The sequence below is a fragment of the Bubalus bubalis genome, chromosome 3, assembly GCF_019923935.1.
Source record: "Bubalus bubalis isolate 160015118507 breed Murrah chromosome 3, NDDB_SH_1, whole genome shotgun sequence".
NCBI lineage: Eukaryota > Metazoa > Chordata > Mammalia > Artiodactyla > Bovidae > Bubalus > Bubalus bubalis.
This window is the reverse complement of record NC_059159.1, coordinates 18,469,315-18,489,126: the sequence shown is the minus strand read 5'-3', so window position 1 is coordinate 18,489,126 and position 19,812 is coordinate 18,469,315. Positions and strand designations below refer to the sequence as shown.

General features: G+C 44.3%; 1 protein-coding gene across 1 annotated transcript in view; it reads right to left on the bottom strand.

Moving 5' to 3' along the window:
- Positions 1–19,812, bottom strand: part of EFTUD2 (elongation factor Tu GTP binding domain containing 2) — a 36,762-nt gene that overhangs the window by 9,525 nt on the left and 7,425 nt on the right. Inside the window, exons 3-14 of the mRNA XM_006045560.4 lie at positions 15,633–15,798; positions 14,837–14,915; positions 13,376–13,451; positions 12,829–12,894; positions 12,001–12,036; positions 10,425–10,515; positions 9,299–9,381; positions 7,707–7,873; positions 5,852–5,976; positions 2,224–2,287; positions 1,750–1,840; positions 241–376 (exon numbers count right to left, since the gene is read on the bottom strand). Coding sequence (XP_006045622.1) covers positions 241–376; positions 1,750–1,840; positions 2,224–2,287; positions 5,852–5,976; positions 7,707–7,873; positions 9,299–9,381; positions 10,425–10,515; positions 12,001–12,036; positions 12,829–12,894; positions 13,376–13,451; positions 14,837–14,915; positions 15,633–15,798 — 1,180 coding nt within the window. The remainder of the gene's footprint in view (positions 1–240; positions 377–1,749; positions 1,841–2,223; positions 2,288–5,851; positions 5,977–7,706; positions 7,874–9,298; positions 9,382–10,424; positions 10,516–12,000; positions 12,037–12,828; positions 12,895–13,375; positions 13,452–14,836; positions 14,916–15,632; positions 15,799–19,812) is intronic.

The window sequence follows — 19,812 nt, the reverse complement described above, 5'->3', positions numbered from 1 at the left end:
TGCCCTCTGGCAAAAATACCACAACTTCAGAATCTGCTTCTCCATTCCCTTTTACTTGCATGCTCCTCCTGGAAGGGAAATTTAATTGCTTTTGTTTTCCCAAGATAGAATTCCTGGTACCATCCAATAAGTAAAGCAGCTCAGAAAAAAAAACCCAGGTGACCGGTATCCTGACTGAGGGTTAAAGAAGAGTTCCCATGATACACGTGGAGGAGATGGTGATGACGACGAGCTTCTTACCTGTGAACTCGCCAAAGAATTTTTTGCAAACCAGCCTGAGCAGGGGGCGGATGTTCAGCTTCAGCTCCTCCTTGGTCAGGTGGATGCCAAGCTCATCCAGGGTCCTCGGGAGGCTGGTGTCCACATCACCCACGACCTGTGATGGCATCAGACACCACGTCAGCTTGGGTGACCCAGAGGACAAGGGAGGACGAAAGGGCAATAGGAAGGGTCACTGCACTGCGTTCTCTTCTACACGGAGAGCTCTGGGCAAGGATACCAATTTGGTTTCAAGGAAATCTTTGGTACAAGCTCTGTTAAATGCCCACACCGGCCAATAAACCTGGCTTTCTCAGACAGACCAGTGTCAGTGCTGCCCTCTGGTGTCTGAAAAGCAGCATCTCATCTCACTCGGGGAATCCATACCCTTCCTTCCCTATTTAGAGACTTCTTAGATTTAGAGGATCACTGCAATGGAAGGAACCAAAAAAGGTCACCTAGCAGTCTATCGGCTGTCAGGATGGGGCCAAGCTAAATCATCCCAAGCAGACTCGAGGTCTCTGTGCAGACAGGCGCTATAAATTTCTTTTATTAATCCATTCTAGTCTGACACAAGATACAAAGTATTTTCCAGCACTAATAAATTGAATTGTGTTATTTTGTCTTGTTGCCATGTTTTCACTATTTTGTCAGTTGGAATGGCCCCACACATTTCGTTTATGTGTGTGTGTGTTCAGTGTGCACAGTGCTTATTAAACACCTGCATAAACACATAACACAGTTATAAAGTGTAATTGTCTTGGGAGAAAAGGTCTGCATGAAAAATTCCTCTCCAACATTACTACCCTTTTAGTTCTGCCTCTCAGAGAGCACAAATTCATACAAATGCAACATTATATTCTTTTCTTTGGAGCATCGCATGCGTTTAGCTGCATCCTTGCCACCATCTGATGCCTGCCTTTCAATCTGACAAACATCACATACATACATGCCCAAAACAGTCATTAAATTCAAGCTCATACAATCATTCATCTAGTGGCTATAAAATACTTCATTTTATGGGATGTACCAAAATTCTTTCATCAGATTCTCCCTGATGAACACTTATCGCCAGCTTTTTTCCCCTTTTCCTGATGTTATAATGCTATAACGTATGTATACATCTTAATACACATATATATTTTATGTATGTATAAAAATAAGAACTGGAGGACTCTGAGAAATAATTATTTCTGTAAGGCAAAGCCCTGTAACTGAAACTATTATTTTTCAAGTGTCACATTCTCTGGAATAGTCAAAATTTTTGTACATTTCTCTAGGCTGTGCCTTTTCTATCTTCCTCCTTTACTCTGATCTCAATAGCACTTAAAAGGACTGGAGTGTTCAAGATCCATAAGACTGACTAACTGTCCTCACACTGAGTAATACAAAACTAAGCAGGCTCAGGGCCAGGGAGAAGTCCAAGTTCACCAGCTTTTCCACCTTGTGTTTAGAAGGGCAGACCTGAGCCAGGGGACCTGACACACTCACCTGGGCGAGGATTTTATAGAGGGGCTCCAAGATAAACTCCACAAAACTCCTCTGGGAGCTGCTGGTCGGGGCCTTTTTGGTGAACTTCCGCCTAAAGAGATCAAGAGTTACGGGAGATCTGGGAGGGAGAAGGCAGCGTCACCAACCCCAAGGGTGTACTTTCTAAGTTCTGCATCTGAGCAAAGCCAAGCCGAAAGGAAAGAATGTGTGTGGTCATCAAACCTCCAAACAGGGACACCTGAGAGGGCATGGGTCACGACCCTTTCGCACATCTGGGCTGAGCTGTGGGGACCTCAAGGGAAATGCCTCAAACTCTGTTGGAGCACACGAAGCTGGCTCACTTAGAGGCGGCAAGATGGTAGCTCATGTTTAATCAAGAAGTAGGTTTTCACGGCCAGAACTCATTTCTCTGTTTTCACTTACTGGGAGGATGGATCATGCCTCCAGAGAGCCCACTTCCCACACTCTACTTACGTCTTAGGGTTGAAGTAGATGTCACCCCAGAGTCTTTTAGCAAACTCCTGGTAGTTAATGTCACCTGTAGGAAAAGCCATACGATGATAATCTACCTAGCAAAGTACTGTTTGAATTCTGTTTCATGTGCCACCAGTGGCTTCCAGCTGAGGAATTCTAGCACCTTCCTCTCCAAGGTCCAGACATTCACTTCTATCCAGGCAGGCACGTGAAGATACTGAAGCACAAGGGACAGGACTGACCCGAAGCTGACAAGGTGATGCTGGAGCCAAAATGAGCACCCAGGAAGCTCCATCTCCAGGCAGCTTATGACTGAACTATGGACAAAGGTACAGTTTATATTCTTTCCTTTAACGGAACAGGCTCAACTGCCTAAATTCTATCCTCTGTCTGCACCTAAATTTGTCACTTCTGCAGTGATGCTTACAATTCCTTCATTCCTTCCTGATCCATGGAAGCTCTACTCCGCTGCCGGCGTGGGCAACCTTTCAGCAGCTGCACCACACCAAAGCTCCAGCTAGCCCTCCACACTCTGGAACCCGGCGCTCTGGAGAGAAGACGCCAAGGCCCGCCCTGTGTCATTTTTTTAGTTTGACTGCAACTACTAATCCTCACCAGACTGAACCAAGCCATTGTGGCTTTTATGTTTCTTTTAAAGAAAATTTTATTGGACTTGTTTATCCCACAAGACCTTAAAAAATTAACAGGAAATATATGGTTTATCCCTCTATATCCCTACCTAACCTAATCTTTATGTGTGTTTAGTCACTCAGTCGTGACCGACTCTGCAACCCCATAGACTACAGCCCTGCCAGGCTCCTCATGGGAATTCTCCAGGCAAGAATACCAGAGTGGGTTGCCATGCCCTCCTCTAGGGGATCTTCCCAACCCAGGGATGGAACCCAGGTCTCCGGCATTGCAGGCAGATTCTTTGCTGTCTGAGCCAGCAGGGAACCCCAGGAAGAGAAGCAAGAGTAAGAATAAGAATGACATTGTGGCTTTTAAAATTCAAGATCTTCTAAGTCCAGAGCTCGTTGACCACATTTTCCTTTCTTTCCCATGTTATTAGTTACTGAAACTCTCCCTCTCCCATGAACCACTGTGTCTTTTACACACCTCCCACTCCTGCACTTAACACACACTATACTATCATCCCTGGACTGAGCTGTGTAGGCAAAGAACCAGGCCCAGTGTGTGACAGAAGTTAAATAAACACTGATACAAAGAAAGTGCAAACATCTCTCTGATCGACCCCCACCCCCACCCTCAATCTCACGGTCAACATCAAGCCAATATTGCCAACCCTGTATCTGATACTGGTGAAAATGTGTAAAGAAATGTCCCTTTCTTCTCTGGCCAAAGATAGCCAGCCCTGCACACACCACTCTACCCCAATCTTTATTAGCTCCTAATTCCCTACAGGATAAAGTCTAAACTCCTTAACCCCGCATTCCAAGCTCTCTCCATGTGCTCCAAACCCAAGCTGCCAGGCCTGGTTGAATGCCTCTCCTTGATGAAGAATCCACTGTTCCCAAAAAGCTGCTCCTGCATCCTCGCCTCCTCTTCCAGCCCAGGGAGTCTGGAACCCCTGGCTCCTTACTCTCTACCGTCCAAGCCCCCTCTCCTTTAGCCTTCTCAGACCCCTGGGCCTTTGGAGCTGAATTCCCTCAGCCCCACCCGCCTACGGCAGCCACCAGCATTCTGACCACACCACCTTCCTGATGTTCATCATTGTGGAGTTCTGTCTACCCACTGGAGGAAGTTCCCTGAGGTCAGAGATCGTTCACCATGCCTTGTAATCCTGGTAGGAGGACATGGTTTCAATTCTGGCAGGATGGTGTGATAGAAAAAGCACAGGTGCATTCTAGCTCCAAGCCCACCAATAAGTTCTGTGTCCCTGGGCATAGCTTTCCCGCATGGAAAATGATGGGGAAGGGCTCGATGATCTGACTCCTTCCAGGGCTGACATTCTACAAGTCCATACATGGTGTCTCAGAATGATCTTGGGGCCCAGAGCTGGTGTCTGCATAAACACTGGGTTCAAAGGATGAGTAATAAATCTCGCCTGAGGCTCAGGGCCATTTTCAGTCAGAAACTGAACCATCAATGTAATACAATTACATAAACAGTCTGGGATTTTGCTTCATATGCTGATTCAAAGAACATTCAGAAACATAAACTGGAACCCTGTTCAGATGATCTTCATTTATTGTCCATCTAACCCTTTTTTAGGAAGAACCATCTGGAAACAACCAAAATATATGTCTAATGATGAGAAAGTATACATTCATACAGTGGACCAATGGGCAGTTATAGAAAATCTTTTTTTTTTTTCTGGACATGCCGTGCAGCATGTGGGATCTTGGTTCCCCAACCAGAGATCAAACCCACATCCCCTGCACTGGGAGCGTGGAATATTAACCACTGGAATGCCGAGGAAGTCCCAAAATAGTATTTATAGATAAGATTTAACAGACAAATTCTTATGATCTAATACTAAGTAAATATTTATCTTATGTAATTATATTATATATGAAATAAGATCTCACTGATGTAAAACACTGAACAGAGAAAGAAGGAACTGTATCTAAATGCTTGCAGTAGTTATGATGATGAGGTTATGGGTGAATTTTGTTTCCTTGACTAGATTTTACTGTATTTTTCACTTTTCCAAATAAGGATGCAGTAAATATATACACGTTAAAAAAAAAGACCAAGTTTCAATTGGCCTGTTACTTTCACCAGAGCAAACATTTCCACACTGAAAGTGAGGCAGGACCACTGACTGGAGCGAACACAAACACTGGCGCCCCAGGAGGCACAGAGGTGGAGCATGTGGGACTGTCTTGAGAGTTGGGAAGTTGGCCCCAGGGCTCTTCCATCTTTGGAATTCAGCTCCAAAGGCCCAGGGTGCTACGGCTCCAGGGACCTACATATAAAATCATTCTGCCGGGTGTCCCAGTGGGCTGTGAATCCAACCTGAGTTCTCAAGTAGGCCTATGAAACATCTATGTGCCCGGTGGTGCTGGTGGCTCAGTCGCTAAGTCATGTCTGACTCCTGCAACCCCAAGGACTGTAGTCCACTTGGCTTCTTTGTCCATGGGATTTCCCAGGCAAGAATACTGGAGTGGGTTGCCATTTCCATCTCCAGGGGAATCTTCCCGACCTAGGGACTGAACTCGGGTCTCCTGCATTGCCGGCATATTCTTTACTGACTCAGTCACCAAGGAAGCCCCTTATATGCCTGGATACAGTTGGAAATACAGCTTGAAGCACAATTGGTGAGAGAGATTCCATCTTTGAGGAAAAGGCCTGCATGGCTTTGGGAGCATGAATAATTCCTTTTTGACAAAACCTATGTCACTTGAGGAGATTCTTGTTCCTGGTGTGAGCCCCCTCTTCACCCATTTCTTCCCAGGCACCTTTATCCTTCTACTGTTTGGAGACCACTGAGCCCGAGAAGAGAGTCTCAGGGCCACAAAGAGCCCCAAATGTGACTTGGTAACAGTTGACACAGTGCTCTCTCTGGCAGGGACTCTGGCGTGCGGCCCATTTCTGAACTGTTCAGCAGGAAACGCACACAGGACTCTGGGGAAGCTGGTGAGACAGACTGCCAGCCAGAGCTTACCGAAGGTGTCAGCATAGATCTTGGCAAAGGAGCCCAGCGTGAAGCAGATGCTGTACTGGGAGCTGGAGAAGCAGACATTGCCCAGGAGCGGGGAAAGGATCAGGTTCTCGTCCGTGGAGTACATGCTGAAAGAGAGAGGACCCTGAGTGTGGGGCTGGGCTGGGCTGCAGTGTGGGCCCGAGGCGAAGGATGAAGGGCAGGATTTGGTATCACAGCCTCTCTCCAGCAGCCGCCCTCAGAAGGGGTTTGCATAACACACACAGCTTCGCCAACAGCTGGCTCCAAGAAAGTGACATGATGGAGCTGTTCCCTAACTCCCAGTAACAAGATGATTTTCCAGAGCTGGAAACATACTGCATGATCCTGGAGAAGTTAACTGCGCCAGACAAAGGGAAACTTGGGAGGACAAACACCTCAGAACACAGGAAATGAAACTACTTTGATAAAACAGGAGTACATTTGAGATATCTCAATTTCACAAACAGAAATACCAGTATAAGTAAATGAATGAATGAATGGAAAAAAAAGCAACTTTGCTCCACATTCTCATATGGTCTTGTCTGGCTTTGCTTTACAAACTCAAGTTAAAACATTTAGTCTTAAAAGTCATGCAGAAGCCACAGTACCCCCAAGTTCACTAGTATTTATAAGAAAACCAGCAGGAATCAACCCAAGCCTTCCTGACACACTGCTTTATGCAATTTCTTAATCTAGAAATACAAGTACTGGCTTCTACAGAGCACTCCCCTACCACACTCCCAAGTTATGCTCCCCAGAGAGAGTGTTTTCAACTTCTTTAAAAGCTGCTTCTAGAGCATTTACCTCCATATTTCTAAACAATATATTTATGGTGATATTTCTTGCTTGGCGCTTGAGATGTGACTTCTTAGACTTCCTAACTTCCTGTTCTAGTAGATCACGATTTAGCCCTACACAACCCCTGCCCTGTCTTCAGAGAAGTGGATCATTTCATCTTTTGGATTCTGGCTATAACACTGGGCTCCAGTCATTCTCAGCCTCTCCAGTGTCAGGGAGAAGATACCCCTGTTAAGAACCAGCACTGCAAACTGGGGCTGTTCCTAAAGGTGAACTTGTCCTGGGCCATGAGGGGTCTGTCCTGGATCCTCGGGTGGAGGGGAGTTTTCTCAGCTGGACAGGCTCCTCCCAAGCCCTGCAGGGGGCCTCAAGAAGTTATCCATACATCTTTCCGCTACAGGTTAAACTGTCCTTAAGAAGTATTTAACCTATTCTTCAAAGCCACCATGATTCCAAGGTCTCCCAACCATCATTCATACTTATTAACCTAAACCCCAAATCCATCTTGTTGAAAAGCAGCTTCAGTAAGAAACAAAAGACAACAGCTCCTTCTCTTACTGAGTCTGTGCTAATAAGATAATAGCAGCTGACATTATTCACCCATAAGCTATTATCACTGAGCACTGTGCTAAGTATGTTATGTCAGCTATCTACTTAATTTCTTATAACATCTCATTAGGCAAATACTACTATTCTCTTTTTATAGAAGCAGAAACTGAGGCTCTAAGAGGTTAAGGAATCTGCCCAACTTTACATGGTTGGCTGGTGAAGATGAGACTGACTCTAGAGCTCAGAGAACTGACCGCAGTAATAAACTGAGGATGTGCAGCCAGTTGCCTCTCTGGTTAAGGAGCAGAGTTAATGAGGCCAAGGCTAGGCAGTCAGACCCTGAAGAGTCACAGAATGTTCCTCCAGCTGTGTCCAACAAGCTCGTCAATGCATGCCAAGAGCTCAGAGTTGCCCCCAGAGGTGTTCAAGGTTAAGATTTATAAAAACCAGAGTGCCAGGGACAGGAGGTATACTTCGGGGGCTCCTCTACCTTATTAATCCATTGACCTCATCGACAATGTGACGCAGCTTATAGTAAGCATCCGTGGGTGGTAGCTTCAGCTCCAGGATCAGCCGGTCAATCTTGTTGATGCACACGGTGACTGCCAGCCTCTCCTGCACTGCGTGCTTGATCAGCCGCTCTGTGTTCAGCATCACCTGAGACACACAAGGTGGGGATGAGTGCAAAGAGGGCAGAACAGGCCAGCACAGAGTCAAAGAAAGTTCTGTTTTAAAATATGAAGAATGGGGAAAAGAGGAAATAGATTACGAGGGGGAAGCAGAGGGCATCTTATTCAACAGTAGAGTCAGAAATTTTAAGAGGGGACCTTGTAGGGTTGAGAAATGAATAAATACACTGATGATTTGGGGAGCCAAGTTTCTCAGTGCCAGAGAAGGAACCAAGAAAGGCTTGGGAAGCTGTGGTGTGGAAATAGAATTGTGGGTGTTAGGGAAATTCCCTGACAGTTCAGTGGTTGGGACTTGGTGCTTTCGCTTAGTGGGCCCAGGTTCAATCACTGGTCAGGGAATTAAGAACTAAGATCCTACAAGGCTCAAGGTTCAAACGAAACAAACAAAAAAGAATTGTGGGTATTAAGATAAACTGATTTTTTCCTTTTTTACTACCTTAATGTTTTTTAATATGTATGTATAGAAACAGTTATGTATGGGTGTATATTATCTGTGTTCAGTGAGAAATTTTAGAAGTAATGTACCCCAGTAGCCATGAACATACTCTGAAAGACAAATGACAAAATCAATGGCCTATATTCTCCAAAAATGCCAATGTCATAAAAGACCAAGAAAGATAAGAGAACCATTCCTATGAAAGACACATGAAAATTAAATGTTATGCATCATCCTGGATTAGGAAAAAAAATTCTATAAAGGACATTTATTGGGACTGACTAAGGTCTATAGGAAAATTTCTGTACAACAATTGTATCAATGTTAAGTTCCCCGGTTTTGGTAAGCCTATTATGGTTACATAAGTGATGTCCTTGTTCATAGGAAATATATTTTGAAATATTTCCTTTTCATATGGTACAAGGGGAAAACACATACATACGTGAGTGCATGTGTACATGTACAGAGAGAATTACAAATGAGGGGGAGTTGCTGTGTTACTGCAACTTTTCAGCAAGTTTGAAATTATTCCAAAATGAAGTCAATTTTAAAAAAGGGCAACTCTGGCTCCCTCTGCTGGTTATCTCACTGATGACAACGTGAATGAAGTTAAGTCAAATGACGGAATCTTTCTATTTAGAAATATAAAAGACACCCTGGATCTTGTAACTTCAAACTCTTTAGCTTAGACAAACTCTTAACATTTCAAACGCTCCTCCTTCCCTTTTATTTACCTTTGCATTTTTGTGATCATTTTGAGCCTCACTGGGTAGGGAGTGAGAGACTCATGAGAACTAATTTTGACTTTCATTTGCTGCCCTCATTTTTACAGCAAACGTGAACCTTAATCCCACAGACTCTCACGTTCTCTAGCTCCCAGCTCCCTCAGAGCTCTGGGCATCATGTGGGGCAAATGTAACAGGGAGGAGGGGGGTAAAAAAACAGAGGCAGACTCACGCCCTCAGCAGCATCGATGAAAAGGACCACCCCATCTGAGATGCGCAAGCCCGCTGTGACCTCATCAGAAAAATTCACGTGTCCTAGAAAGCAAATACCAAGTAAGTCACAATTTGTGTGGTGGCAGGATGAGGCACAATTAACTTGTACATGATTGGGGGCAGGGTGGGGCTGCAAAGCACACAAACCCACGAATATTCTCTTTCCCTTCTCCCCACAGCTCCCTGCAGGGCATAAAATTCTGCATCAAAGTCACTAAAAGCTTGGATTAAGCTTTTATCCAGGAGACCCTCAAACACAAAGGAAGTGTTTCACCAAGGAGGGCATAAGGCATTCATACTCACAGACTAAACCAGTCTCAGCAGTGAGTAGAGTTCTGTGAGACTGAAGACAATTTGGAGGTAGGAAAAAGGGCAAAGGAGGGCCTGCACAGGCTGCTGGTAAGGTGGCTGGTGGGTGCGGGCTGGGAGTTGGGGGCTGAGAGGTATGAGGGCAACGGGCATCTGATGGGGCAAAGAAGGCCAATTTGTCAAAACCCAAATTTTTCTATTTAAAAAAGGAAAAGCCTTGGACTTCCCTGGTGGTCCAGTGGTTAAGACTCTACCTTCCAGTGCAGGGAGTGTGGGTTCAATCCCCAGAAGGGGAACTAAGGTCCCACAGGCTGTGGACAAAAATTAAAAAACAAACAAACAAACAGGAGAACCCTGAGCTGGGCCTTTCCAAAGAGAAAGTCAGCCACAGGGCAATGTGTGGTAACCTGCAAGTCCCCCAGCCATTGGTGTGTGCTCCCCCAGTCTCTCTCAAAAGATTGAAAGACCGAGACTGCCTGAGCCCAGGACCATGTGTGACTCAGCTTTGCTGCCCCAATGAATACATGACTATAAGATTCCCCCAAATTTAAATCTTGTAAAGCAGAGTCAAGAGAGGAACAAAACAGAAGGTCTGGAGCAGAGTGCTTGCTAATTAACTCATTAGATGCAAAAAAGACAGTTAAAAAAAGAAAATTATCTCAACGAAGGCAAGGAAATGTAAAAACAAAGATGCAACATTCTGTTCTGGAAAGTGTGGGACCACGAGAAACAAGCTGGGTAAAGTTCTGAAGGTGAAAGGTCAAGGGATGTCCTACCTGGAGTGTCCATGATGTTGAAGAGGTAGGATTTCCCCTTGGTATCTGGCAAGACCACTGTCACAGGAGTACTTTTGATGCCAACACCCCTCTGAAAAGCATAGAGAAAGAGGGCAAGAGTGATCAAGGCCTCTTCCTATGCCAAAGGGGTTCATGGTGCTCCTGGGTCTTTCCAGTTGCTAGTAAATTATCCTGATGTATCTCCTTGTAATGGGTGTGATTTTTAACTAGGCCTCTCACCAGAATGACCTTGAAGATGAACTATCTGGATGTTAAACAGCGTTGGGGGGTGGCGGACGGGGAGGAGTTGGTTGAAATACAAAAAGCTAAAAACAAATGAACAAGCTAGCAAAGCAGTAAATAAGTGTTAGTTGCTCAGTAGTGTCTGACTCTGCCACCCCATAGACTATAGCCTGCCAGGCTCCTCTGTCCATGGGATTCTCCAGGCAAGAATACTGGAGTGAGCAGCCCTTCCCTTCTCCAGGGGATCTTTCTGACCCAGGATCTTCTGCATTGTAGGCATATTCTTTATTGTCTGAGCCACCAGGGAAGTCCAGCAAAGCAGTATTAAACTTTAGTAGAGAATCTAGAGTCCTAAAATCTTACCCTCCTCATACAGTGTAAACAAAAATAATTAAGCACCCTATAAGTGAAAAGAAACAATCTGGGGTATTTTAGGTTTTTAAATATATACATATATGAGAAAAGGAAATGGCAACCCACTCGAGTATTCTTCCCTGGAAAATCCCATGGACAGAAGGGCCTGGCAGGCTACAGTCTGTAGGGTCGCAAAGAGTTGGACACAACTGAGTGACTAAACCAAACCATGTATGTATGTATATATAATATATATATAATAAAAGCTGTAACAGAAAGTATTAAAACAACTTCAGTCACGCAAATATATAAATATATTCATATATATAAAAACAACAGCTAATATCTATTGAGTGTTTAACATATGCCAGGACTGCTTAAAGTTCCTTTGGCTAATCATACACTCTTGTGCTTTCCATGTGGTCATTTAACAGATAGAAATTAAGGAGACGGAAACAGAAGGGGTTAGAGGGGAGGGACAAAGATCCAGATGGAAAGAAAGCCCAACTAGGTGGAATGGCAAAGACCAAGAAGTATACTCACTCCTTTAATCAGAAAGAAAAGCACAAAGACAGACGAACCCATTCACCAAGAGAAGCTACTCCCAGAGATCAACATATGGACGGAGTCATCTTACACCAGATTTTTAAGGATGATGTCATTTAAAACATCCTGTTTAGCTTCTGCAAAACTTAGAGCATAAATGTTCTCAACACCTCCTGGCACTTGCCCTATTAAGCTAAATTATATCCAGCCAAGGATACGAAGGTCCCCCCTGTACCGGACAGTCTGCCTACCCAGCTCTCTTTCAAGTTACAGATCTTGGGATGACTAGGAGAAGCAGGGAGATAGAGGTGAGGGGTGGGAGTGAGAGAGGGGCAGTGGTATGGGCCAAACCGTTATCATAAAGGCTCCTCCACATTCCCTACAAAACTACTACTGCTGTGAACAGCAATCAGATTTCCAAAGGCACACTTACCTCTTGTTCTGTGAAGAGGATGTCAGTGTAGCACAGCTAAAAATAAAAATAATGAAGAACTGTGGTTACCACCTGAATTCAGACTCCGCTCCCACACAAACCATCAATCACTTTCCCTCACCACCTCCCCGCTCCAGGGTCTCTGCCTCAGGAGAAGAGATGGAAGATAACAGGGTGTCCCTACAGACATTTCAGACAATGAGACTGGCGCCCTGCCAGATAGAAAATGCTCCTTCCTGGATGTGTGTTTTCTTGGGGAGTGGGGGAAGTCACTAAAGACCAGGTATGGCCGGAGAGCTAAATTATATCAAATGCACTGAATTCTTCGCAGTGGTACACGGAGACATAGCTGGCTTTCGTGGAGCCCCCGCATGTCAAAACAGTCGATCTGGCGGAGACTGAACATTTATTGCACTGAGACTTGCAGCCACACTTGGCCTCATTCACAGTCACTTAAATTTATCATGAAAGCAACAAGGTCCAATTGTACTATATTTATAGAGTAGGCTATTAATACTATGACAGGAAAGAATAGGCTATAAAAGTCAGGATATATCAGAACAGAGGAGCGATCCCAAGTGAAGAACAGATCACCCCAAAATACTGCAGGTTAACATTCTCTATGTTCTCAAGAAAGCTGAAATCATTTTCTTAAGGGCTATTCATAGAAATTACAATTATAAAACAGCACATTAGAAGGCACACAATCCTAAGGCATCATTATTTATAATGAGAGTGGCAAGGTAGAAGGAAGGGGAAGGAGAGAGACGCCCACCCCTGTATATTCTGAATGGTTCATCCTAAACGCTGAACAGGATTTCTACTTACATCTTGGTCATAGCGCTTTCTGATTTCCGGGTGAGTCTGCTCTATTAAACAATCTACAAAACATGTCTGAAAGAGAAGAGAAAGTTATGTTCTGCCACCCACCAAGGAAAATCGATTCTACCCTTCCCCCAGTACACCATATAATTTAGGAATAAAGAGAGGAAGAGGAGAGCAGAGAGGATTATGGTGCAGCAAAGGATCAACAATGAAGCCACAGGATTATTTTCAAATGAAAGATGAAATCTTTCTTAGACAAGCATCCCCCAGGAAATAAAAACTTATAAAATCAAAATCAAAGTAAGGCTCAATTTCCCCTCTTCTGTCCAGATGTAGACACAAGGCTCAGGCATGCCAGTGGCTTAGCTTTCCATCTGCTGCTCAGAAAAAGCTGGAATTTCACAGCTCAGTTTCACAATAGGCACGGAGGCCCCCAGAGTCAGGAGGTCCAGCCTTCAGGCCTCAGACCCCAACATGTGACTCTGAGGGCTGAAAAAAATGAGCAGAAATGAAGAGCACCCCTGTTCCAAGTAGCCAAAAGCCTGCTTACCTTGCCGTGGTGCAGATGGCCACAGAGAGTCACATTTCTGATGAGCTCCGAGTTATCCATCAGATCTGCCAAGAAACTGAAAGGACAAAGGAAAAGAGAAAAGGGGGCTTTGGCCAGTTTTCAAACGGGCGAGTGGCACAGAGGTGTGTTAGGTATTTTTGGCCAGGGACAACTTTCAGACCAACTGGAGAATAAAACTGAAAGCTGTCAGTCTAGATCTGGTAGCAGGTAGCTCACATGCAGCAACAAAGGCCCAGCACAGCCAGAAATAAAATAAATGGAAAAAAAAAAAAAAAAAGAAAGTATGAACAATGGCAGGTGAGCTGACTGTTTCAGAAGGGACCTCACTCCTTTGGACAAGATGTCAACTTTTTTTTTTTTTTTTTTAAAGGAAAAAAAAGTTTCATTATCTAATAATGGTTCACAAGTGTCCTAATACGAGGGTCTTATAAGTGCATTTCATCAATGAAAATCTTTTCAAACAGTTTGCAGTATGAATAGTCTAAATTATTCCACACACATACCTACTTGTGCCTCCTTTTCAAAATAAAGAGTTGTTATGTTCCCAAAACACTTAGCAACCTTACCAAGTCAAAATAGGCTCTGGTGGCCCTAACAATGATAATTACAATACCAAGTCTGTCTCAGAGGTAGGCTTCCAATACCAAACTAAAGGTTTGGAAGAAGAGAAAACAGCTGAGATCTATAGGAGAGCCACGAAGAAAGTTAAGATGGAGCCTATCTCAGCAACCATATAAGATGACGGAATATTTTGGCAAATTGTAGGAAGTGATTTTTGCTTTCACAATAATTCACTGGTGCAGCATCATGGATGGACCTAGAGATTATCATACTAAGTGAAGTAAGCCAGACAGAGAAAGACAAATATCGTATGATATCACTTGTATGTAGAATTAAAAAACAAAAAAACGAACTTATCTACAAAACAGAAATAGGCTCACAGACATAGAAAACAAACTTACAGTTACCAAACAGGAAGAGGTGATAAATTAGAGGAGTCTGGGATTAACATATAAACACTAGTATATACAAGGACCTACTGCACAGCACAGGAAACTATACTCAGTATTCTGTAATAACATACAAGGGAAAAGAATCTGAATCACTGAGCTGTACACTGGAAGCTAACACCACACTGTACCTCAATTTTTAAACAATAAACTAATTAATAAACAAGAAACAGTTCATGGATATGCCCTCTTACCTACCAAATAAAGCTGGAAGCTGTCAGACTAGATCTGGCAGCAGGTAGCCAGCCACAGAGCTGAACCTGGTCACAGAGAGAAGCCAGTAAAGTGACTCAGGCACAAATGGATGCCACTGCTCTCATCACCTCTTGCCCCCAACCCACTGGCTACTTCAACCACAAACTACCTCCAACCTCCGTGAGAAAACGAACCCACAATATACGCGCAGAGGCCGCAAGACCTTGTAACTTACTCCATTTCGTACACCGTGACAGGTAACGTCTGCTCCATCAGAGTGAATTTCTTGGTTTTCACTGGCTTAATAATGGGTTCTAGGAGGAAGGAAAAAAAAAAAAAAAGGAGTGATGTACAGGTAGGCATAAAGCAAAAATATCAAAGGCCCTATTCCATGAGACTCAGCTTTTGGAATGGATGATATAGGACACCAATTTATATTATTCTCAAGGACCACTCAGGTTGCAGAAGTTCTGGGAATGCTGTTTGGCACGAGACAGTGAAGGATCCTGACCTGTGGACTGAGGTGTTTGGACTTCATTTTGTGGGAGGAGGGGAGAGGGGCTGGATACAGGACAGGATGAGGTGAATGCAGCTCAGAACTTCCCCTTCATTTATAAAATGCAACTACTTCCCAGAAGATCAGTGGCAATTATTAAGGAAGTGGAATATTTCTTTATTAAGAAATAAGATATTAGATAAGATAGCTAATAAGATATTAAATGGAATATCTCTTTATTAAGAGATGGACTGGTTAAAGGAACTGGCATTATTTGGATGGGAAACAAAAAACAGAACAGACTGGAGGGGGAACTCAAAGACAGTCTTCGTGAACCTAAACAGATATTAGGTAAAGAAGCAACTCATATTTATTTAGTAACGAGCTGTTTTATTGAATATCAAAGCAGGGTTAACTGAATCTCAACCCAGAGACAGCACCTCAAAGAAAAATGAGTCATGTCATTCACTGAACTTTTTCAGACTGCTTCTGGCTATCACACGAGGTTTCCATTCTGATTTTGCCTCTGACTGACCTGTGAGAGGCTGGGTGTCCTCCTCCTGAACTATGGTCTCCACTTCGGGGCCATACACCTCCTCTGCGGTGGGGTAGTACTTCTTGTCCTCGTGCAGCACCACCTCCATCCCAGGGTGGTCTTCGTCGTGATCGCCCACATCGTCGTCGTCCTCGTCCTCATCGACCTGAACGCAAAAGCGGGAAGGAGTTTGGAAGAGGTACGCCCTCTTCCTGCTCAGGGACGGACTACAATACCTGAGTTAAAAGCAATAACGTCACACGCCTGGCAGCTTCTTGAGTTCTGCACTAAGGAGTCAGCAAGGCAGGGTCTACCCTTGAGTGATCCTCCACAATGAGAAGACTGTAAGCCATGGGCACAGACCACTCTCCCGATTCAAATGAACCCTTTCTTGGGACATGTGCAGAGGGGCCAGCTATGGACTCTGGGCAGATGCAGTTGCAGGACTTGAAAGTAGAGCATTCTTAACCCTCCTGAAGACAGGAAATTAGTGGCAGAGAGTCTGTGCAGAGAGTTATTAGATGCCTCGATCTGAGTGAGAAACTTTCCTCCACTGGGACCTCAGAGGTCTGACAGCCACTGTGCCACCAAGTAATGAAAACAAAACCCCAGGGGAATAAATTCTACAGGCACCAAAGGGACACAAAAAGGTGGCTCAGTGCCTAGGAAGTCACACAAAGAAAAACAATGTGGATCCCACTGAGGACACTACCTTGAGCGATCATGTCTTCGTGGGCTTCTCTGACTTTCCTTGTTTTTGATGGCCTCCAGTTTTGAGTAAGGCATTTTATAGAAACTTTCTCAATGAATTTGACTGAGTTTTTCTCATAAGTAGGATTTGGGGATCTTAACACCTTAAAGGATTTTGAAAGGATGACCACAGAGAACAGCACCACTTTCACCCCACATCAAGGATATATATTCTCAATATGACTTACTACTGTTGATGTTAACCTTGATCACCGAGCCAAGGTCTTATTCGCAGGTTTTTGTACTGTCAAGTTACCCTCTTTCCCCAATATTGTACTCTTTGGAATGAAGTCACTGTGTATAGCCTACACTTAAGAGTGGAATTATGTTTTTGTTTTTTAAATTCTTGTTGGTGTACAGTTGAATGCAGGGTTGTGCTGGTTTCTGCTGTGCAGCAAGGTGAATCAGTTATACCCATGCACAAATCCGCTCTTTCTTAGATTCTATCCCCATCTGGGTCATTGCAAAGTATTGGGTGAAGTTCCTTGGGCTATACAGTGAGTTCTTATTGCTTGTCTATTTTATATAGAGTAGTGTAGAGTTGTGGTATTCTTAGGGGTGGAATGTTTACATCAGTTAATTAAAATCCTATGGAAAGAAATTGGTCTCATTTATTAATTTCTACTATTATGAGCTCATGAATATTCATTTTATGCTTTGGGAAAGAATCCAGTAATACTTATATTTTGTTCAAGCTGTTGCCTCTTTGGTCACTGGGAGCTCTTCATTGGCTCCTGTGTCCCTTCAATATGCCTCCATGGTTGTGTGGTTGCTGTTTTTAAACACGTCTTACTTTACAGCACCAGAAGATGCTCCAGGTTCATCTCATATTTCTCCTGTCCAGAGTCAGCCGTTTATCTAAGGAGTCACAGTTTCTGCATCAGAGAATGGGATTACAGAACCAAGACCTGGGCACTAGACGTGTGCTAGATTGTTCCTGTTTAGTTCCTAAGTCTGACTCTTTGGGACCCCATGGACTGAAACCCGCCAGGCCCCTCCCTCCATGGGATTCTCCAGGCAAGAATACTGGAGAGGGTTGCCATTTCCTTCTCCAGGGGATCTTCCCGACCCAGGGATCAAACTCGAGTCTTTTGCATTGGCAGGCAGATTCTTTACTACTGAGCCACCAGGGAATTGCTTACAGGCCCTGTTAGCTGATATAACAAAGAAATAAATCTATGTATTCTAACCAAGAAAAAAAAAACCTAACCCTTTCTTAAGGGCCACTGGTCACAAGTGGATGCAGATGGAAGGCACTTTTCTGGACCCTGCCCTACGTCTCACACATCAGGAATCCCACAGGATGGGAGCTCTATAAGAACTAGTCAACTCTGCGTGCTCAACTCACAGCCTGGCACACAGCCAATTCTATCAAATGAAGGAAGTCTTTCTACGTATTCCTGCCCCTGTTGAATACTTCCAATAATAATAGCATTTACTCACAAGACAGCCCAGTTTCCTGTTGGAAGACAGGATGGTGAGAGTTCAGTAAATAACGGGAGAACAGTATGAGCTCAGATCACACAGCAGGTGATCATGTCGGATCCTCTGGATCATTCTAAGTGATCTGACTTTATGGCAGTGCTTCTAAACAAAGGCAATTTTGCTTTCTGGGAAACATTTGGCAACATCTGAAGGCATTTCTGGTTGTCATGACTGGGTGTGGGGGGGGGGGACCTAGTGGGCATGAGCCAGGGATAGTGATCAATATCCTATAAAACACAGGACAGCTCTTGCAATGAAGAATTACCTGGCCCCAGATGTCAATGGTAGCAAGGCTGAGAGGTCCGGTTCTAGAAGTTCTGAGCAGAGGAATGATACAGTCAGGCTTTTGTTTTAGAAGAATCACTCTGGTTCTCATACTGAGAATATAATGGAAGAAGGGAGATTCGATAGAAGGCTACTGCAGTGAAGGAGGAGAGAGATGGCACTCATGGTGACTTACATCAGAGGAGCAGTTGGGAAGGTGGTCAGAAGAGGCTGGATTCTGCATATATTTTTAAAGATAGAGCCAAAAATATTTTCTAGTGAATTCAAAGTAGAGTAAAAAAAAAAAAAGAGGCAAGGTTTTTGATCTGGGGAATGTACAGTCTTTAATAAGATGAGGAAGACAGTAAGAGTAATTGGAGGCAGGAGCAGGATACAGGGAGTGGGGAAGTTCTGTGTTTAGGTCTTAGATATGCTAAGTTTGAGATGCTATATTAGATATCAAATAGAGATGCCAAGCAGGAAGTTGGACATACCACCTGAGGTTCAAGAGCAAAGTCCAGGCTGGAGATAACATTTGAGAGTCCTCAGTTAATAGAAGGTATTTGATATACTGGATAAGATGAGCAGGGGAGCGAGTGGAGACAGAGAACAGCTATCAGTAATGGAGCTTTGGGACCTGTTGACAGTTAGGAGGTCAGGAAGATGAGGAGGAACCAGCAGCGAAGACTGAGGAGGACCAGCCAGAAGAGAGAAGGAAAGTCCAGAGGTTCCTTGGAAGTCCAGGAAAGAGTGTTTTAAAGAGGGAGTAATTAGCTGGGTCAGGTGCTGTGGGCAGGGCAGGTAGGGTGAGGATGCGGTCTGACACAGAGGTCACTGATGACCTTGACGACAGCCGTCTCTGTGGAATGGGAGAGGCAAAGAACAGAAGTAGGTTTGAGAAAAAAAAAAGGGAGAAAAGGATTTGGAGACAGCAAGTAACAACTCTTCGGAGATGAGCCGAATTGGGAAAAGGGAAATGGTAGGTAATGGAAGGGAGCTCTGGGGTCAAGGAAGAACTACGATGAAATAACAAACCTTTTGGTTCCTGCCAACTCCACTCCTTTCTAGAACAGCCTTCCTTCTTCCCTGTCTCCATTATTAAAATCCTATGTATGTATCTAACTCTTGAGAGTCTCTTGGATTGCAAGGAGATCCAACCAGTCCATTCTGAAGGAGATCAGCCCTAGGATTTCTTTGGAAGGAATGATGCTAAAGCTGAAACTCCAGTACTTTGGCCACCTCATGCGAAGAGTTGACTCATTGGAAAAGACTCTGATGCTGGGAGGGATTGGGGGCAAGAGGAGAAGGGGACGACAGAGGATGAGATGGCTGGATGGCATCACTGACTCGATGGATATGAGTCTGAGTGAACTCCGAGAGTTGGTGATGGACAGGGAAGCCTGGCGTGCTGAGATTCATGGGGTCGCAAAGAGTCGGACACGATCTGATCTGATCTGATGTATCTCTTCACTGTTGTGCTGTGCTTAGTCGCTTAGTCATGTCCAACTCTTTGCAACCCCATGGACTGTAGCCCACCAGGCTCCTCTGTTCACGGGGATTCTCCAGGCAAGAATATTGGATTGGGTTGTCATGCCCTCCTCCAGGGGATCTTCCCAACCCAGGGATTGAACCCAGGTCTCCCAAACTGCAGGCGATTCTTTACCATCTGAACCACCAGGGA